This window comes from Drosophila biarmipes, chromosome X, assembly GCF_025231255.1.
Source record: "Drosophila biarmipes strain raj3 chromosome X, RU_DBia_V1.1, whole genome shotgun sequence".
Lineage (NCBI taxonomy): Eukaryota > Metazoa > Arthropoda > Insecta > Diptera > Drosophilidae > Drosophila > Drosophila biarmipes.
In genome coordinates, this window is record NC_066611.1 from 6,265,907 (window position 1) to 6,282,875 (window position 16,969).

The 16,969-nt window shown below is 38.2% G+C and overlaps 4 protein-coding genes across 8 annotated transcripts in view; 2 read left to right on the forward strand and 2 right to left on the reverse strand.

The window, feature by feature from the left end:
• Positions 1 to 2,861: 2,861 nt before the first annotated feature.
• LOC108024826 (zinc finger protein 184) lies at positions 2,862 to 9,063 on the forward strand. Of its 2 annotated transcripts, XM_050888321.1 has the most exons (3): positions 2,862 to 2,991; positions 7,228 to 7,485; positions 7,544 to 9,063. In XM_050888321.1, the coding sequence occupies exons 2-3, from the start codon at positions 7,300 to 7,302 to the stop codon at positions 8,528 to 8,530; spliced, it is 1,173 nt and encodes a 390-aa protein (XP_050744278.1). In that variant the 5' UTR covers positions 2,862 to 2,991; positions 7,228 to 7,299; the 3' UTR covers positions 8,531 to 9,063. The 2 variants fall into 2 exon arrangements, with proteins under 2 accessions (XP_050744278.1, XP_016950446.1); XM_017094957.3 differs by lacking the exon at positions 2,862 to 2,991 and having other exon boundaries at positions 7,225 to 7,485.
• Positions 4,711 to 6,542, reverse strand: LOC108024287 (zinc finger protein 177). The gene is made up of 2 exons (XM_017094186.3): positions 6,460 to 6,542; positions 4,711 to 6,401 (listed from the first exon to the last, which is right to left on the reverse strand). Exon 2 carries the CDS (start codon positions 6,395 to 6,397, stop codon positions 5,156 to 5,158), a length of 1,242 nt encoding a protein of 413 aa, XP_016949675.1. The 5' UTR covers positions 6,398 to 6,401; positions 6,460 to 6,542; the 3' UTR covers positions 4,711 to 5,155.
• Positions 9,064 to 9,118: 55 nt separating the features above from the next.
• LOC108024827 (39S ribosomal protein L22, mitochondrial) lies at positions 9,119 to 10,594 on the reverse strand. The gene is made up of 3 exons (XM_017094958.3): positions 10,221 to 10,594; positions 9,944 to 10,157; positions 9,119 to 9,481 (listed from the first exon to the last, which is right to left on the reverse strand). Exons 1-3 carry the CDS (start codon positions 10,482 to 10,484, stop codon positions 9,264 to 9,266), a joined length of 696 nt encoding a protein of 231 aa, XP_016950447.1. The 5' UTR covers positions 10,485 to 10,594; the 3' UTR covers positions 9,119 to 9,263.
• A 615-nt stretch (positions 10,595 to 11,209) lies between these two features.
• The window catches only part of LOC108024610 (integrin alpha-PS2), a 36,917-nt gene continuing 31,157 nt past the window's right edge, over positions 11,210 to 16,969 (forward strand). For 2 of the 4 annotated variants that reach the window (XM_050884881.1, XM_050884912.1), the window contains exons 1-2: positions 11,210 to 11,377; positions 14,701 to 15,049. In XM_050884881.1, coding sequence (XP_050740838.1) covers positions 14,847 to 15,049 — 203 coding nt within the window. In that variant the 5' untranslated portion in view covers positions 11,210 to 11,377; positions 14,701 to 14,846. Of the gene's footprint in view, positions 11,378 to 12,020; positions 12,400 to 14,700; positions 15,050 to 16,969 lie in introns of those variants that run through there. The other 2 variants (XM_050884898.1, XM_050884892.1) reach the window with 2 other exon arrangements.

Sequence of the window (16,969 nt, forward strand, 5' to 3'; positions counted from 1 at the left end):
AAATGGGATTTTAAGTCATTTTTAAAAAGAGATTGTTTTCAGAAAATAATAGAAAATAAAAAAGCTATATTCGCTTAATTTCAAAATTATTGTTGAAGAATATAATAATATTGACCGACTGTTCTGAGCAGCTAGCTTCGTCTGCTAATCAATCCTAATCATTTTTAGGAAAATTTATTTTTTGAGAAATTTTTTCGGTTTTTTGTGAAATATTAAAAATTTTAAGGTTTGAATGCCAATAGGATGAAAATTAAGTAATGAACGCAACGAGGTATGACATTTATTGATCTCTTTTAAATTTTTACAGCAGCGAAATAACTGATTTTTAGGTCGAAATATTTTAGTCAAAGTACGATATTCAGATTTCAGTCAAATGTGACATTCAACATGTAAAACTCAACATAAATCATCCAACTACCTACTTAAGACATGTTAAGTGTTTGAAGTTGTAAAAATAACCTTAAATTATACAATTAAAAAGTATTATTTAGATTTTACAATGGCCACGTCATTGAAAATGGTAATTACAAATTAATTTATTCTGTGGGTGCTTATAATTCCCAACTAGTTCTAGCTCGAAATGCATGACCTATGGGCTATGGTCACTCGAAAAATGTGTTTACCGGAAGTTCCGGCGAGTGATTGTGTGTGTGTGTGTTGGTGCTTGTGCACAGATCACCGGATATACATGGAGAAGGATCTATACGTCAGGATGCATCAGGACGCATCGAAAACCTGTCTAGGACTGTACTTAAATATTTATATGTTAATTACATATTTGTAGGCAGCACTTAAGATAGACTCAATCAACTTCTAATGTGCAACATTAAAAAATGTTTAACCAACATGCAACATTCAACGTAAAAAATCCAACTATCGACGTAAGACATGTTGAATGTTTGATATTGATATTGATAATAATTATGTCATATTTATGCATTTTATTCTTGGCCACGTCATTGGTAACGTTAATTATAAATTAATTTCTTATGTGGGTGCTTATAATTCCCAACTAGTTCTAGCTCGAAATGCATGACCTATGGGCTATGGTCACTCGAAAAATGAGTTGACCGGAAGTTCCGGCGAGTGATTGTGTGTGTGTTTTGGTGCTTGTGCACAGATCACCGGATATACATAGAGAAGGATCTATACGTCAGGATGCATCAGGACGCATCGAAAACCTTTCTAGGACTGTACTTAATTATTTATATGTTAATTACATATTTGTAGGCAGCACTTAAGATAGACTCAATCAACTTCTAATGTGCAACATTCAACGTAAAAAATCCAACTATCGACGTAAGACATGTTGAATGTTTTATATTGATAATAATTATGTCATATTTATGCATTTTATTCTTGGTCACGTCATTGGTAACGTTAATTATAAATGAATTTCTTCTGTGGGCGCTTATAATTCCCAACTAGTTCTAGCTCGAAATGCATGACCTATGGGCTATGGTCACTCGAAAAATGAGTTGATCGGAAGTTCCGGCGAGTGATTGTGTGTGTGTGTGTGTGTTGGTGCTCTTGGACAGATCACTGGAAGGAGTTGGAACTGGAGTCCAGGATGCAGTGCATCGAAGACCTTTCCAGGTGTGTACCTTATTTAGGTGTTTATTAAATATTTACAGTCACCTCTTATAGTGTACTTAAGAAACATTAAATCTACAAAACTTCATAAATCTTTAATCAACATTCAACAAACAATATCCCACATATAACATCCAACTAACAACTTAAGACATGTTCAATGTTTTACGTTGTATAAATACCTTTAACATCTATTTCTTATGAAATATTTATTAATTTTATTATTATTATTATTATTATTATTATTTGTACACTGTAGGCTTACTTATAAAAACTAAGCTACAGTAGTGATGACAGCCATAGCTGCTGTACTTTTTCTACATTTGGATTTTTAAAAAATATGATGCACCCCTTAATAATTTTTTCTAAAAGTGATTAGGATTGATAGCAGACGTCGCCAGCAGCTCGGGACAGTCGGTCTTTTCACTGTACGACTTGATTTCGCCAAGCTACGAACGAAATACCCCAAAAAATTAGTATTTCAAAAATTTATATTCAACATGTAACATTCAACAAAAAACATCCAACTTACAACTGAGGACATGTTAAATGTTTGATGATGAAAAAAACCTTAAATTATGCAAATATTAGGTAATTTTTACATGCAAAATTCAATAATTTATTTTCAACATGTAACATCCAACATAAAACATTCAACTAACAACTTCAACATGTTGAATGTTGTCTGTTGTAAAAATAACATTAAATTATTCAATTATTAAGTAATATTTAAATTTTACCACGTCATCGAAAATGTTGATTACAAATTAATTTTTTCTGTGGGAGCTTATAATTCCCAATTGGTTCTAGCTCAAAAATGCATGACCTATGGGCATGGTCACTCCCAAAATCAGTTGACCGGAAGTTCCGCCGAGTGTTTGTGTGTGTGTGTTAGTGCTCTTAGACAGATCACTGGATGTATATGGAGGTGGACCTGGACTCCAGGATGCAGTGCATCACCAGGTATGAACCTTATTTAGGTGTTAGTTAAGGTGTTCTTAAGCGACTTTCAATTCATAAATCTATAATCAACATGTAACATCCAACATGAAACATCCAACTAACAACTTAAGACATGTTGAATGTTGTATGTTGTATAAATAACCTTCAACATGTAATTATTGTGTAATACTAATGCATTTTACAATTGGCCACGTCATTGAAAACTTTAATAACAAAGTGATCTCTTCTTCTACTTCTAGCTAAGAATGAATGCTATGGTCAATCGAAGAACGAGTTGACCGGAAGTTCCATTGAATGATTGTGTGTGTGTATTGGCGATTGTGGACAGATCACTGGATATGTATGGATAGGTATGCAGATTTTGCATTGGTTTCTGGATTTATATAAATGGAGATGTGGTCATTCAAGACTCCAGAGCATCGAAAACTTCTTCAGGTATGTACCTTAGTGAATTAAGTATTCTGAGTTAGTTTAGTAAGATAAGCCAAGTGTTTTGAATCAGAAGAGCCTTAAATCAGAACAATTTCAGTTGAAAATCCTTATATATACTGGCTTATTTTTTGTTGTCTTTGGGGAGATAATTATATATTATATATAATATATATAGTTATATATAATACATTTAGCTTAGGATGTGTTTTAGTAGTATATATTTTAGATTTAGATTTTGTAAAAGTATTAAATATATACAAACAAAAAAGCACAAAAGGGCGTCTATTAGCAAAATTTAAAAAAACTTAAGACATACTTAAATATAATATAATAGCATTTTTTTATATTTTATAAAATCTTTTATTTAAATCTTAACAAGTCAGACACAGTTAATATTATAAAGATATGTTTAAAAACATATAATATTTATAAAAAATTAACAATAATAAATATATATATATTTTAAGCTTAAAATAAAGATGATTGTTCTGGACTATCCAGATCTGATGATTCCCCTTCGATTTTTATAACTCTTATTTTTTCTAACATGCTAAATAAAGAAATTCAGTTATTTTTATAAAAATAGAGTACTAAATGTCTCTGGAGCTTTTCACACTGGTGGGGTCGTTAATCCGAGTGGATTCGAATATGATCCCTAAGATCTCTTCAAGCAGAGCGAAAACCTGAAGGATCGTTCTGCGGAGTGCGTTAGCAGATGGCGTCGTAGGTTGGTACTGTGTGTGAAAGTTGATGGGCAATGAGTGTGGGTCTTCAGGTGTGGCCGCAGTCCTCATTTAGTTGTGGAACTCTTTGGACAATGGGGACACTTGTGCGGACGGATTTGATCATTATCACCACTCGGCTCGGAGTCCTCATGGGTACCAGGATCGTGGTCCTCATCATGACAGTTATTGATAGCCGGTTCATAGGCCTAGTCTTCGTCATTATCACCATCATTGGCAGCCGGCTGATCTCCTTCCTTACCTGGATATCGAACTGTCGGTTAAAGTCGCATTCGAAAGCAGTACTGGTTTTCCGGTGGCTCCTCCTCATCTCCAACTAGTTCCCTCTTAAGTCAGCCATAACCTCGGGACTCCTTTCGTCTGCCTCTTGGGCATCCTGCAGACAGGGTCGGCCCACCTCCACTTGGAAATTTTGGCAGGCGATTCCTCGTCGGCGAAGATGTGGAGCATGTTGTCGTCACTCAACGTGCAAACACGACATGGCTCTAAATTTAAATAATTATGTCTTGGCTCTACTAACAAATTTAATATTAGGGGGATTCCTAAGACAACCTGTACTAACCGCTTCGATCCCCACATTTTTCCTGTCTCCATATTATTTTTTTATTTCTTTCTTTTCTTGGTATTTAGAGTCTTAATTTCATATATAAGATACACTACCTATATTTTTGGATTTTTTAGATGATATTAAATATTTTTTCATGGTTTTTACACAAAGGCGAAGGGCGTCGAAGAGTTATATCTGCCTTTACTTGGTATTTAATTAAATAAAATATAAAATATTCTAACTACATTTTGTACTTTTTAGATGAGTTCAAATATTTCAGGTATATGGTTTGTAATGATATTTTTATGGGATTACATACACTTTTTTTCGAGATCTTCAAACAATTGTATTCCTTTTGATTCTTTAAGATATCTAAGCCTAAACACACCATAAAATACATGATACAATTAATTACAAGTTGTTGCCGAAGTCTTGTCTTTCAAAATATCAATATATTTCATACAAAAACGGTTTGCTCTTTCACTTCCTCCTTTTATAAATATATTTACTTGAATTTATTTTTATTTATTTACTTGAATGATTAATTAATACATATTACATAAAGGTACTATATAAATTATTCTGTCGGTTGTCCCGTCTCCAGTCAACCCTTAGTAAAAAAAAAAATAATATGGAAACCCATTCTTTTCTGTCTACATTAGCTACAATGTAGTAATTTGGTGTAACATTAATATAAATATCATTTATAAAATAATCTTGATGCTAAACTAATATGTAAAGGTACGTTTTCCTTTCTTATAAGAGTTCCTTAGCCGGTAATTTGTCTTATTTCGATATCACGTTGAAAGTCTTTGAGTGGGAGTCGTCCTTAAATTTGACACTTACTTCTGTATGCATTGGGAAGCTTGCCAGGAGTTTAGGCGGTCGTTGGCGGCATTCGCAGTCTGTAACGCCTGCGCTCGGTTGTGGAATGGACCGTTCGCATGTGCCGATTGAGATTGGAATTGGTTGTAAAGGTCATGTTGCAGAGGCCACAGTGGTACGGCCGTTCTCCGGTGTGGATGCGCATGTGAACCTTGAGGATATTGGCCACTTTGAAGGTGGCCATACAGAGGTGACACTTGAAGGTTCGCCCCTTGTGCACCCTCAAGTGTTGTTGGTAACTTGCCTTCGCCGAAAAGGTCTTTGGACACTGCGAACACTTGAAAGGAGCCTCATCCTGCTCTTTGACAGCTTTATCCTTAGGGCCACTGAATTTTCCCTGTACATTTTTCTTTGTCACAGGTGCAAAACCCGAGTCAGAGAGGTTATGGCATGGAGCATCATCATGTGTCTCAACATCTCTATCGTTGGGGCCATAGAATTTCCCCTGTGCATTTTCCCTATTCACCAGTTCAGAGTCCGAGTCTGTGGTTATATGGTAAGGAGCATCATCCCGCAATTCAACAGCTCTATCGTTGGGGCCATAGAATTTCCCCTGTGCATCTTCCTTTGTCACTGATCCAAAATCCGAGTCAGAGATGCTATGCAAAAGATCTTCATCATGTACTCTAACATCTCTATCGTTGGGCCCATGGAATTTCCCCTGTACATTTTCCTTAGTCTCTGGGCCAGAGCCCAAGCCCAAGAAATTATAGTAAGAAGCATCATCCTGCATTCCAACATCTCTATCGTTAGGGCCATGGAATTTCCTCTGTACATTTTCCTTAATCGCTGGGCCAGAGTCCAGGTGTGAGATATTATGGCACGGTTCTTCCTCGAAAATGTCCTCTACCAGAGGCTCGTTGATCACTTCGGGTTCCTTTGTGGCCCAGAAGTCGGGGACTTCTTCCTTGATGTGGATCTCCTGGTGGACTGTTTCTGCCAGCTCGGATTCCTTCGCTTTGGACACCTGCTCCTTGTCCTTGTCCAGGTTCTCCAACAGGGGCGTCGTGATCTGATCAAATTTTTGTTCCATATCTAGGTTGTAGGCATTCTCTGCGTCCTGCAGGCAGGACGTGCAAATGGTCTTGGGGAAGGGATCGTGCATCTCGACGGGATAGCCACTCCACTGGGAGAGTATGTTCGCAATGCAAGTCCCAGACTCGTGCGACCGTCCGAAGATATTGAGCATGCTCTCGTTGTTATCCAGGCAAACACGACATATGGCCGCCTCCATGGCTCTGAAAAGGAACAACTTCGGTGAGAGGAAGCCAAGTTATAGCAGATACACTTGCTCACTGGCGTCTTTTTCTACGGCAACTAGATAGTTTGATAGTTTGTTTACAGATAGAAGAACCGGGAATTGTGTGCGCGCTATCGATAACGATCGCGTTTGTAGCAGTGTGCTAGGGGGATTCTTGCAAATGCCTTGTGTCATCGGAATATTATTTTAATTGTTTTTTTGTACAGTATATATATATACTGTATATATATACTATATATATATACTATATATATATACTATATATATATACTATATATATATACTATATATATATACTATATATATATATATATTTTTTGACGGAACAAAAGTTAAAAATACTCGCAACTTGAACTTGCTTCATTTAACTTTTGGCATCAAAATTTTTGAAAAATTGTTTTTGCCATTACTATTATTTTGGTTTGGAAAAACATTTTGAATCAAGAAATTTAAGTTTTCAAGACAAAAAAAAAAATTCAAAAGTATATTTTTACACAAATTTGTAATTTTCAATAATGGGTTAAGAAATGATTAAGAAGAAAGAATGGGTAAATTACCTTTCCATTGATGCCAAAAGTTAAGTTACGAGTATATTTAACTTTTGTGTAGTCAAAATACTTATGCCTTCTAATGTATTAAAAAATTATATTATGTTTAGTAGAACATTTTTAGTTGACTGTTGAACAACATTATAAGTTTTAAGTAATTGGTTATATTTAGTAAGAACCAGGCATAAGTGAATTGTGGGTCTATCGGTATCTGCTATCGATACCCACTATCAGTTGACAGCCAATCGATTTCAGTCTAGTTCCACTATACCATCTGGCAACCCTGTGTCCAAGCGAGCTTGGAGTTTTTAAGAAATTAATTTAAAAATGCCGCCTGGTACGCAAATTACGAGCGACAGCGACATGGAGACCGTTCTGGAGGAGTTCAAGCAGCGCCATGAGCGCCGGAACAGCACGGGATCCGCCAAGTACGCCTGCAGCGTGCCCGAATGCGGCGCCACCTTCAAGCGCCTTGACCAGTTGGACCGGCATGAATATCACCACACGGGAATCGTAATTATATTGCCCTAACATACTATAAACCACCGATAATAACGCCCAAACCCTGCAGAAGAAGCACGCCTGTGCCTACGAGGGCTGCGACAAAACCTACTCCATAGTGACGCACTTGAAGCGGCACCTGCGTAGCACCCACGAGCGCCCGGAGTCGGCGGTCAAGAAGACCGTGAAGTGCGCCCTCGAGGAGTGCAGCAAGATGTTCATATCGGTCAGCAACATGACGCGCCACATGCGCGAAACGCACGAGAGCCCGCGCGTCTATCCGTGCAGCCACTGCAGCGCCAAGTTCTCGCAGAAACTCAAGCTGAAGCGCCACGAGATCAGGGAGCACACGCAGGAGTACCCCTTCAGCTGCTCGAAGTGCTCGCGCGGCTTCTACCAGGAGTGGCAGTGCCAGAGCCACGAGCCCAGCTGCAAGCAGTACGAGTGTCCCGGCTGTCCGCAGAAGTTCGACAAGTGGTCGCTCTACACGAAACACTGTCGTGACACGTTGCACGGCAAGAATCGCCACAAATGCGAGCGCTGTGAGTGCGCCTTCGACAAGCCCAGCGACCTGAAGCAGCACATCGAGGTGAAGCACAAGGAGGCGAGCCAGAAGGAGGAGCACGCCTTCACCTGCACAGAGGAGGGCTGCGGCAAGAGCTACGCGTACCTGAGGAATCTCCGCCAGCACATGCTGACCGCCCATTCGGGCAGGCGTTTCGAGTGCCAGACCGCGGACTGCGGACGCTGCTTCAGCAGTGCCCAGAATCTGGCGAAACATCTGCTCAGGGATCACAAGGATGGTAAGGTGAAGAAGGACAAGAAACCGAAGGCCAAAGAGGCCAATCCCCGCAAGAGGAGGCGCGACGCCGGGCGCAGCAAGCACTCGCAGCTCTCCAAGCTGGCCTGCCTGCAACTGGACAAGGACGACGAGGAGGCGGTGCGGGAACGAAAGCCCTTGGCCCTGGAGAAGGTCAAACAATCGCTGGCGGAGGATCCCGTCGAGGAGCTGCTGGCACGCGCCCTTCAAGATATGGAGGAAATGGATAACGAGTGAGACAAACACTTCAGAGAAGGGGAAGGAAGATCAACACTATGAAAATTTGGAATAATTAAGAGTACTTTCAAAAAAGGACACTGATTCTACAAATCAAGAAGAAAATGGAGCAGAAAAGACGTTAGGCCACTGAAATACCAAGGTAAATGCTAGCTATGTAAAACTTACCACTTAAACCCACCAGAATTCTCCCTGATTTCAAGTCAAGAAACTGCTATATGATAAATAACAAGAAACTTCAGAAGATCAGTAAGCGAATGAAACTACCTTTTACATATTTTTAAATGTAATTATCAAAAGCAGACTATAAAAAGTAAAGAAAATATATTAAGACTTCGCTTTCCTTATTAGTCAATCGTTTAAATTAAGCTTCAGTTTAGCTCTTTATCTAAAATTATCTTTTGTCGCCGCCTGGAGCGGATAATATTGATTTTTAAGTATTTTTTTAAATCTTTGACAACCAAACGTCTTTGTAAATATGCGAAGTAAGAGCCGCACACGTGGAACTAAGTTAATATAATTTATGAGATATATTTAAACCTTACCTATGTTTCCATGACTTAGTTTAACAAAATCAATCACTGGTGATTTAAGCAGTCATACGGTGTCCGTATTATTTAGATATTTTCTTTTGTTTTTTATTAAACAATATTCTAAAAACAAAACAAAATGCTTAATGTGTGGACGCGATGGCAGAGGAGGATTGGAAGTGGAAGAGCGTCGTCAGGGGGGGCTACAGAGAGTTGATGACCTTCCGGCTGCGCATCTGCTCCAGCCAGTGCTCGTACTGCTGCTCCGGCGTCTGCGGCTCCTGGTAGTAGTGCTGCGGCGGCTCGCCCTCCTCCAGCCTCACGAAGTAGTGGCAGTGCTTGTACTCCACCTTGCCGAAGCGCCCGCGGGCGTGGCGCCTCACGCCCTTGTAGACGCGTCCCTTGCCCACAAAGGATTCGGCTGGAGGGCAAAAGGAGCAGGAATATAATAAGACTTCAATATGACTGGGAGAATATGGCAGTAAGTATTTTAGAACATGTATTAAAAACTATTTTTACGGCCCTTGCTCATTTTATAAGTTACAAATTGAAGCTTTACCAGGTTTTCATGTTTTTATAGAACTTATCTCTTTTTTTTTTACTCATTGTCAAAGAAAAAGTGAGCATATTAATTTATTTTTAATTTATAAAACTATTAATCACTCTGTTTTGGAAAGAAGTTGGTATTCAAAAATAGGTAAAAGTAGGAAAGAAATTTATAAAAATTCTTTATAGTTAGGATGTTTTTAGCTTATACAGAACATCAGTTAAAATAGACCATTTGTGGAAATATTTAATATTTTTGCGGGTAAAATCCACTTCTAATGCCCTATCCACTGAAAGAATGCCATACTTTCAACCAAGTTCCGGTTCCCCCACTCACCGATCCACAGATTGCTCTTGTACTCCACGTTGTGACGCTCCACGGCCATTTGCTGGGCCTCCAGGATGGTCTCCTTGACGTCGGTGGCTCCCTTTTTGAGCACGAAGTTCAGCTGCTTGAGGGCCTCATCGACGGACATGCCGCGCACGAAGGCGGCGATGTACCACATCTTGTCCGGACTGTATTTGATGTGGTTGCGCATATGGCAGACGTACTGAAAGTGGTTGAGATTGGGGATTACTACCGGGCTACCAGGATGGTATCACGGCCCTCCTACCGCCTTCCTGGGCTCCTCGTCCGCTTCCTGCGGCGGATGCACCGTCTTGTTGTACTCCAGCCACTTCCGTGGTCCGTAGTTGTACTTGTTCCACTTGGCACACAAGGGTCCGGCGGAGGCGCCCGTGTGCAGGGATTTCGCTTGGAGGGCAGGTGGTGCTGTTGATGCGACGGCCGGCTGGCCGGTTTCCCCCGATCTGAGGAGCGCGGCTCCCTGCGACGCCTGCAGGCGCAGCTGGCCCATCTGCCGGATCACCTTGTGCATGGTAGGTCTGTTGTTCTATCACAAAAAACCAGGCAATTTCGATGGGGAAAGGAAAACGCAGACTTCTCGTTCGGTCGCGTAATCTGCCAGCTGTGTATCGATATCCGATAGCTTCGAGCTATCGATTGTCTGGCTTTTGGGAAGTGGTCGCATTCCAATTGGAACACTTTGAATATCGATATGTAACGTGTGCTACGAACGACCAGCTGACTTGCGGGAGGTCCGGCAGCACCTGTTCAGTTCGCAACTCCATCTGGCATCCCTTTCAGTACTGTTAGCAAATTTATTTTTATTAAAAATTCATTATTCAGTTAGTTTATAAAAAGAATTGAGTTGAAATTGTATATATATTGAATATACAAATATGAACGAATATGAAAAAAATGTATTTATTTATTTATTATCAACTTAAATCTAATATCGGAGATGTATTCCCTAAAGGTTTGCCTTAACGTATCTTTCTTATTCTTATTCATATTTAAAATATAAATGCTAGTTAAAAATTATTTATTATTCTTTGGTTTAGAGTAATAAAAATCGATAATTTTCCTTAACATGTTGGTTTAAGGTTTTTAATATACATAGAGTTAAATATAAAACAGTAGAACTGAATACTGAATACTCATTCGATACCAAAACTCATTTCGCGCCCACGTTCAAATCCCACGACTGTCCGGTATCACCGGCGCTTTCCAGCGGGTTTGAAATTGTATCTGAAAGATTGCCGGCCAACCACTCACTGCATTCGGTCGCGTGAAGCGGTTCTTGGCTGATGTGATTGTGGTGTGCGGAGCGCCAGCGGTCGAAACGGAAACCTGAAGGGCGCCAGACTCGATTCGGTTTAAAATTAAAATTTCGAAGATACAAATTCGCGTATGCACGGTCAATTGATGGTAATTGAGAGGCGAAACTGTTTGTGTGACACCCGATACAGCTGGCTATCTAATGCGGTGGAGTCCGAGGGCTCGGCGTTTGTTTATATCAATTTGCATTGCCGCTTTGCTCTGCCTCCGATGGCCGACACAAAATGCATGAATAGTCGGATTGCCAGGCATTCCGAGATCTCGTGATTGCAAATCTAAACCATCTGGATAAATGAGTGGAACCTATTTTCACTCCAGCGTTCTAGTTTCGAGGAAAAATAAATAAATAGGCTCAAAGCGCACTGGAAAATCGGGTTATTTTGAAATAATATTAAAACAGAATTTTTTAAAATACCGCAAAGTTTAAAAAAAAAAAAAAATTGTACAAAGGAAAGGTTAAAATTCACCCAACTGAGCTTGAAAAAATTTAATTATCTAAAAGAATTTTTTATGGTAATCATTGTAAATTTTTTTGACTTTTTTGGGTATCCTTTTAAAAAAGATATTATTTGTTAGGTAAATATTATTCTTAAAAATGTAAACAGCATTGGAATTATAATAAATTTTAGTTTAAAATGTAAATAATATTCAATAAATTTTATTGTGTAGATTTTTAAAGGCTAAAAAATTTAAAATTTAAGAAAAATCTTACAGTTACTCAGTTGTTAGAATTTTAACCAGGTCCAAAGTAACCCTTGACCGACCTTTCTCGCATTTAAAGCAACCAAAATCCACTGGTCGAAACTTTTGCTAACGGAAATTACAGTCTTCCCACACGAAACTCACCTATGAACATTTTTTCGAGTGGGATGCTCGCTCATAGATAATGAAAAAATAAACCTATGCTATCATTTCGGTTGTTAGAGAGCTGCGAGCTGCTCTCCCGAGGCTAGAGACCTGTGCCCAGAGTCTCCCCTGAGTAGGCGATCTTACACGACTATTGCTGTGCCGAGGTGTATTTAGCAGATAGTCGTGGTTTAAATCTTGCATCGATCGCTGCCGAGGTAGAGCAAAAATCAACAAAAAACCTATAAAAAAATAACAAATAACAAGTAAAAATAAAAGTGAACTACGTTAGTTGTCAGCGAAGAAGATACAATAGAAACACGCGACGCGCTAAATTTGTTTTAACATTTTTTTCAAGTGATGCAGCACCAGTGAAAAGTGCACTCACAAAATAAATATACTTTATAAATATAAAAAAGGAAAAAACAAAAACGCAAATAGCCAAAATCAATAAAGTGAAGCAGCGCACTGACGGCGTGCCAGCTGTGTTTGCCGCATTTTTGTGCAGTGTAGACGATCTGTATATGCACGTCTATATATACATGTGCATATATACCCAGATATAGGCGGACTCTGATTGGTGTAGCGCCCAGCATCCAACTTTTTAGATTTATTTTTAGATAAATGATCGGGTGTGTGCGTTTTTTTTCCACTAATTTGATGTGTTTTTTTCGAATTCATATCTCCACCATCTGGGCAATATTATAGGGACTGTAGGACTGCCACTAGTTAGCTACAAATGATGAGCAAAAAACGGAAAAGTGCTTACAGAATGCTTTCAAAATGTGCTAGAAATAAAATTTCACAAATTTTGGCCACATATTTTTGGAAACTTTCACAAAAGTGCTGTTAAAAATTGCTTAGCACTACTTTATTTGCCTCTGCCTTAATGCAAAGTGGCCAACTTTCGGCTTACAATGGAGTTGGCCCGGCAGCGAATATACATTTTTAGACTGTAAATTAACCGACGACGTATTTATATTGGCACATTTGCGGGTGTGAGCGGCATGATCAATTTGTAGAACGTTAAACTGCTTACACCATATGGCGTTCTACAGCGAATTTTCCTTCGTTTTTTTTGTTTTACTTTTAATTATAATTCATTTGCTTGTCTATGAATGGCAGCCGCCCATCAATGAACTCGAGTCGCCCACACTCGGCGGAAAAACAGGGCATTATGTGTAGTGAAAAATGTTTCAAATGTCACCTGCACAACGCCCACAACTCTGTTTTTTTCTTGGTCACTGAAATACATGTAGAAAAATGGGTGCTGCTTTCCCGTCTCTTTTGTTATGTAGAACTTTTCATATTTCTTTGAAAGTAATTTTCAAAAAGTGGCTTATTAAATTTAATTTGTGTGGGAAGGGCTGCCTGGTTTCCACCTTCCCAATGCTTCTTGCGGCTATTTTGTTATTTTGGCCAACCTGTTTGACGGCAAGTTACGTCACCAGCCAAACGCTGATGGCAGAACTCGGCAAAATCTCTGCTCCTAGCTGAAAGGCAAACGAAAAGCCGCAAAGATCTTTGCTCAGCGCCGAAACTCAAACGAGAAACCGTCAAAAATGCCTTAAGACAACAAATCTGATTTTAAAATTAGCCTGAGATTAACAAGCGACCTCACGGATACCCTAGAATTTGGCTAAGGGGCTAACAGGGACATAAAAAAAACATAAGAAAAATATGGAAGATAGATTTGTAAACTAGTGGAAAATTAAAAATATAAAGTGATAAAGATAAATAATTTTGAAAAAGAAATAAATACAAGTAAAAACAAAAAATATAAAAATAAAAGTGTATTTATAAAAAATATAATAAATAGTTAGATAGTTATTTAAACTTACATTGAAAACTAAAAAAAATATAGAATGAATTGAACCAAATACATAAAAAAATAATACAAATTTGTTAAAAATTAATAAATAAATAAATATAAAAATGTATAAATACATAAACAAATATTTTCAATAAAAAATAATGAAATGGAACATAAATAAATATAATTAATACTTATTGGAAGACCTAAAATAATGAAAATATAATTTATAACTTATGGAAGTCTTCACATTATTAAATATAATTTAAAATCTATAAAATACCTAACCAAATAAACTCGAAATGTAGTATATTCAGTTTTTGGCATTGAAAACCCAAACTGAACCGTGTAATAAAGACCTATTTGGAGTGCCCGTAGTTGCCCCGACATCCGAGATTAGATATTAGATACCCAGCCAGCCCGAACCACTCCGCCCACCTCGCGATTCCCCAAGGCCAGAGATCTTGATTTTTAGTGTGTTGAGCGAGAGCGCAGACAAGACGACCATAGAGTGATAAAGATGTGGAGACACTCGCTATTTGCTGAGTCGAGGAAAACACTGGGTTCCATAGTACTTTTATGTATCTTTCGTGTTTTATGCTCTCTTTTATTTTTTGTGTTTTTTTTTACTTTTGGAATCTTAACTCATTTCGGGCCAAGGTTTTAGACTACAAATAAAAAAAGCCCGCGAGTGTGCGTGTGTGTTTGTCTCTTTTGACCATATGTTATAATAATTCTCGATCTCGATCGACAGCTGTGAAGATGCAAGCGTGAAAGTGCCAACTTCTTGGATGCCAGACCAACGAAATCGATTAGAAAGAGTGTAAAATTCAGCAAAAAGAACTCACCGACGAAAAGAAAAGAAAGCTCCGATAGAAAGCAAGAAGAAAATAGTGCAAGATGAGTGGAAACCTATTCCACCGAAGATGGATGGGTCAGTCCCTGATAACGATCCTGATCCTGATCACCATCGCCATGTCCACCCAAGGATATAACATCGACCTGCCCAGCTACGTGCGATTCCGACAGTCCCCCAACTCGATGTTCGGCTTCAGCATTGCGATGCACAAGGCTCGGAGTGTATTCTACGGCAATCAGAACAAGTAAGTCATCAAAATTCAATCTATATCATTAGCACTTAGCAGAATACATGCAGATCCCAAACTATTATGTCTAGCAACACTTGGCTACTATAGTTTACACAGATCTTGGGATCCCTAAATCAGGATGCAATATTCGGTCTATATCATAAGCACTCGATGAAGTATATTCAGATCCCAAACTATTATCTTCTGATCCCTAAATTATAATTCAAAATTCGGTCTATATCATTACCTTTTAATAGAATACATGCAGATCCCAAGCTATTATATCTAACAACGCTTGAGGAGTATAGTTTACATAGATCTTGTGATCTCTAAACCTTGATGCAAAATTTGGTTTATTTCAATTCCACTTAATGTAGTATATTCGGATCCTAAAGTTTTATGTCTAGTAACACTTAATGAACATAGTTTACATAGATCTTGTGATCCCAAAATCATGATGCAAAATTCAATTTATATCATTACCTTTTAATATTATACAAGCAGATCCCAAACTATTATATCTAGCAACACTTAATGACTAAGGTTACATAGATCTTATGATCCCTTAATCATGCTACGTGCATTACAACATCCGAATAGGGTCATTTATTTGCCTCTATCTCTAAACGACCCTCTTGACATTTCTTTTCTCCGGACTATCTCCATTTGTAGCAATGGGCTTTAAACTCATGCCTCACATAAGATAAGTAAATCGTACGAGAGTTAAGCACGCTTTATATTTTATGCAGTCTGTAGGCATATTATCGGAAGAGAGCTGCTATCGGATACTCTTTTCTTCTTCCTCACTAAAATACTTAAAAGATGCTGGTGCACTTACATTATGATAAATAGCATTTTAAGAACTTGCTTAGGAGCTGTTGCATTTTTAAAATGAGATCATAAATGTACCATTAATTATTATTTTCTTATTGTTTTTAAATATGGGAACTAGAGCCAACTTTTGTTCTCTCTGCAATTAGAGCTCTTTTATGATAATTTCATAGTTCCCAAAATCATTTTACGATATGGTGGAAACGAAAAAAGAGAGCACAGTGCAGTGTTAAAATCGGAAATACGTCGTTTCCGAGAGATAAAAGAATTCATTAAATGTCTTAATATTTCTGGGCTTTTACGCTTTCATTTCCTTTTACAGAAGTGATTCACGTCGTAATATTTTATTAAAAGTCTAGAGAAATCGAATGAGTTGCTCGGGCATTTTGCAAACTGGGACTGTATTTTTAAAAATATTTCAAAAATGATTATTTTATTTTTTTTAGAATTAAAATGTATAAAAAATGTATCTCCTTTGAAAAATGTTGTAATTGCTGCATCATGCCTAAAAACGAATGAGTTTCTTAGGCGCTAGGCAAACAAAGATTTCGTTAAAAAAAAGGAAAGCAATTTGTATTATTTGTTATAGAATTCAAATGAGAAGCAAATGTATTTGCCTTGAAAAAATATTACTCATTAATCGCAAAATTATTTAATATTTTTTATAGGATTTAAAGGAATAATAAAATGTATTTTCTCCCAGAAAATATTAAATAGCTCTTTTAGGGCTTCAAGATTCCATCAACTGTAAGTGCTATCAATTGGCAAAACTTTGGTCTTGACGGACCACTAGATTATTCTTTTTTTCGCAGCCGGTCGTTGGTGGAGATAATCCAGTGACATGTTAATCTGTGGGCAGAGATTCCCGCTATCTGCATCCCAGCACGCAACGACTTCTCCTATCTCGACGAGCGTGAAAATATGCATCCAGAATGCTAAACGCCCATTAGTTTCAATCGCCCCCAGATAGCATCCGCAGTCGGAGGAGATCCATTGATAAATTTACGAGTGTGGCGCAGGGTGTCCCCACGGCATCCCAGTGCCATCTAAATCTATCTGGGACACTCTTGACTCCGCGCCTTTCGAGCGGAAAGTTTATTTGGG

Coding starts and splice junctions, on each gene's coding strand:
- LOC108024287 (XM_017094186.3), bottom strand. CDS start 6,397: ATGGAGGCGGCCATATGTCGTGTTTGCCTGGATAACAACGAGAGCATG.
- LOC108024826 (XM_050888321.1), top strand. CDS start 7,300: ATGCCGCCTGGTACGCAAATTACGAGCGACAGCGACATGGAGACCGTT. Junction 7,486..7,543: donor AATATCACCACACGGGAATC/GTAATTATATTG, acceptor CAAACCCTGCAG/AAGAAGCACGCCTGTGCCTA.
- LOC108024827 (XM_017094958.3), bottom strand. CDS start 10,484: ATGCACAAGGTGATCCGGCAGATGGGCCAGCTGCGCCTGCAGGCGTCG. Junction 10,158..10,220: donor ACGAGGAGCCCAGGAAGGCG/GTAGGAGGGCCG, acceptor AACCACTTTCAG/TACGTCTGCCATATGCGCAA. Junction 9,482..9,943: donor CAAGAGCAATCTGTGGATCG/GTGAGTGGGGGA, acceptor TTTGCCCTCCAG/CCGAATCCTTTGTGGGCAAG.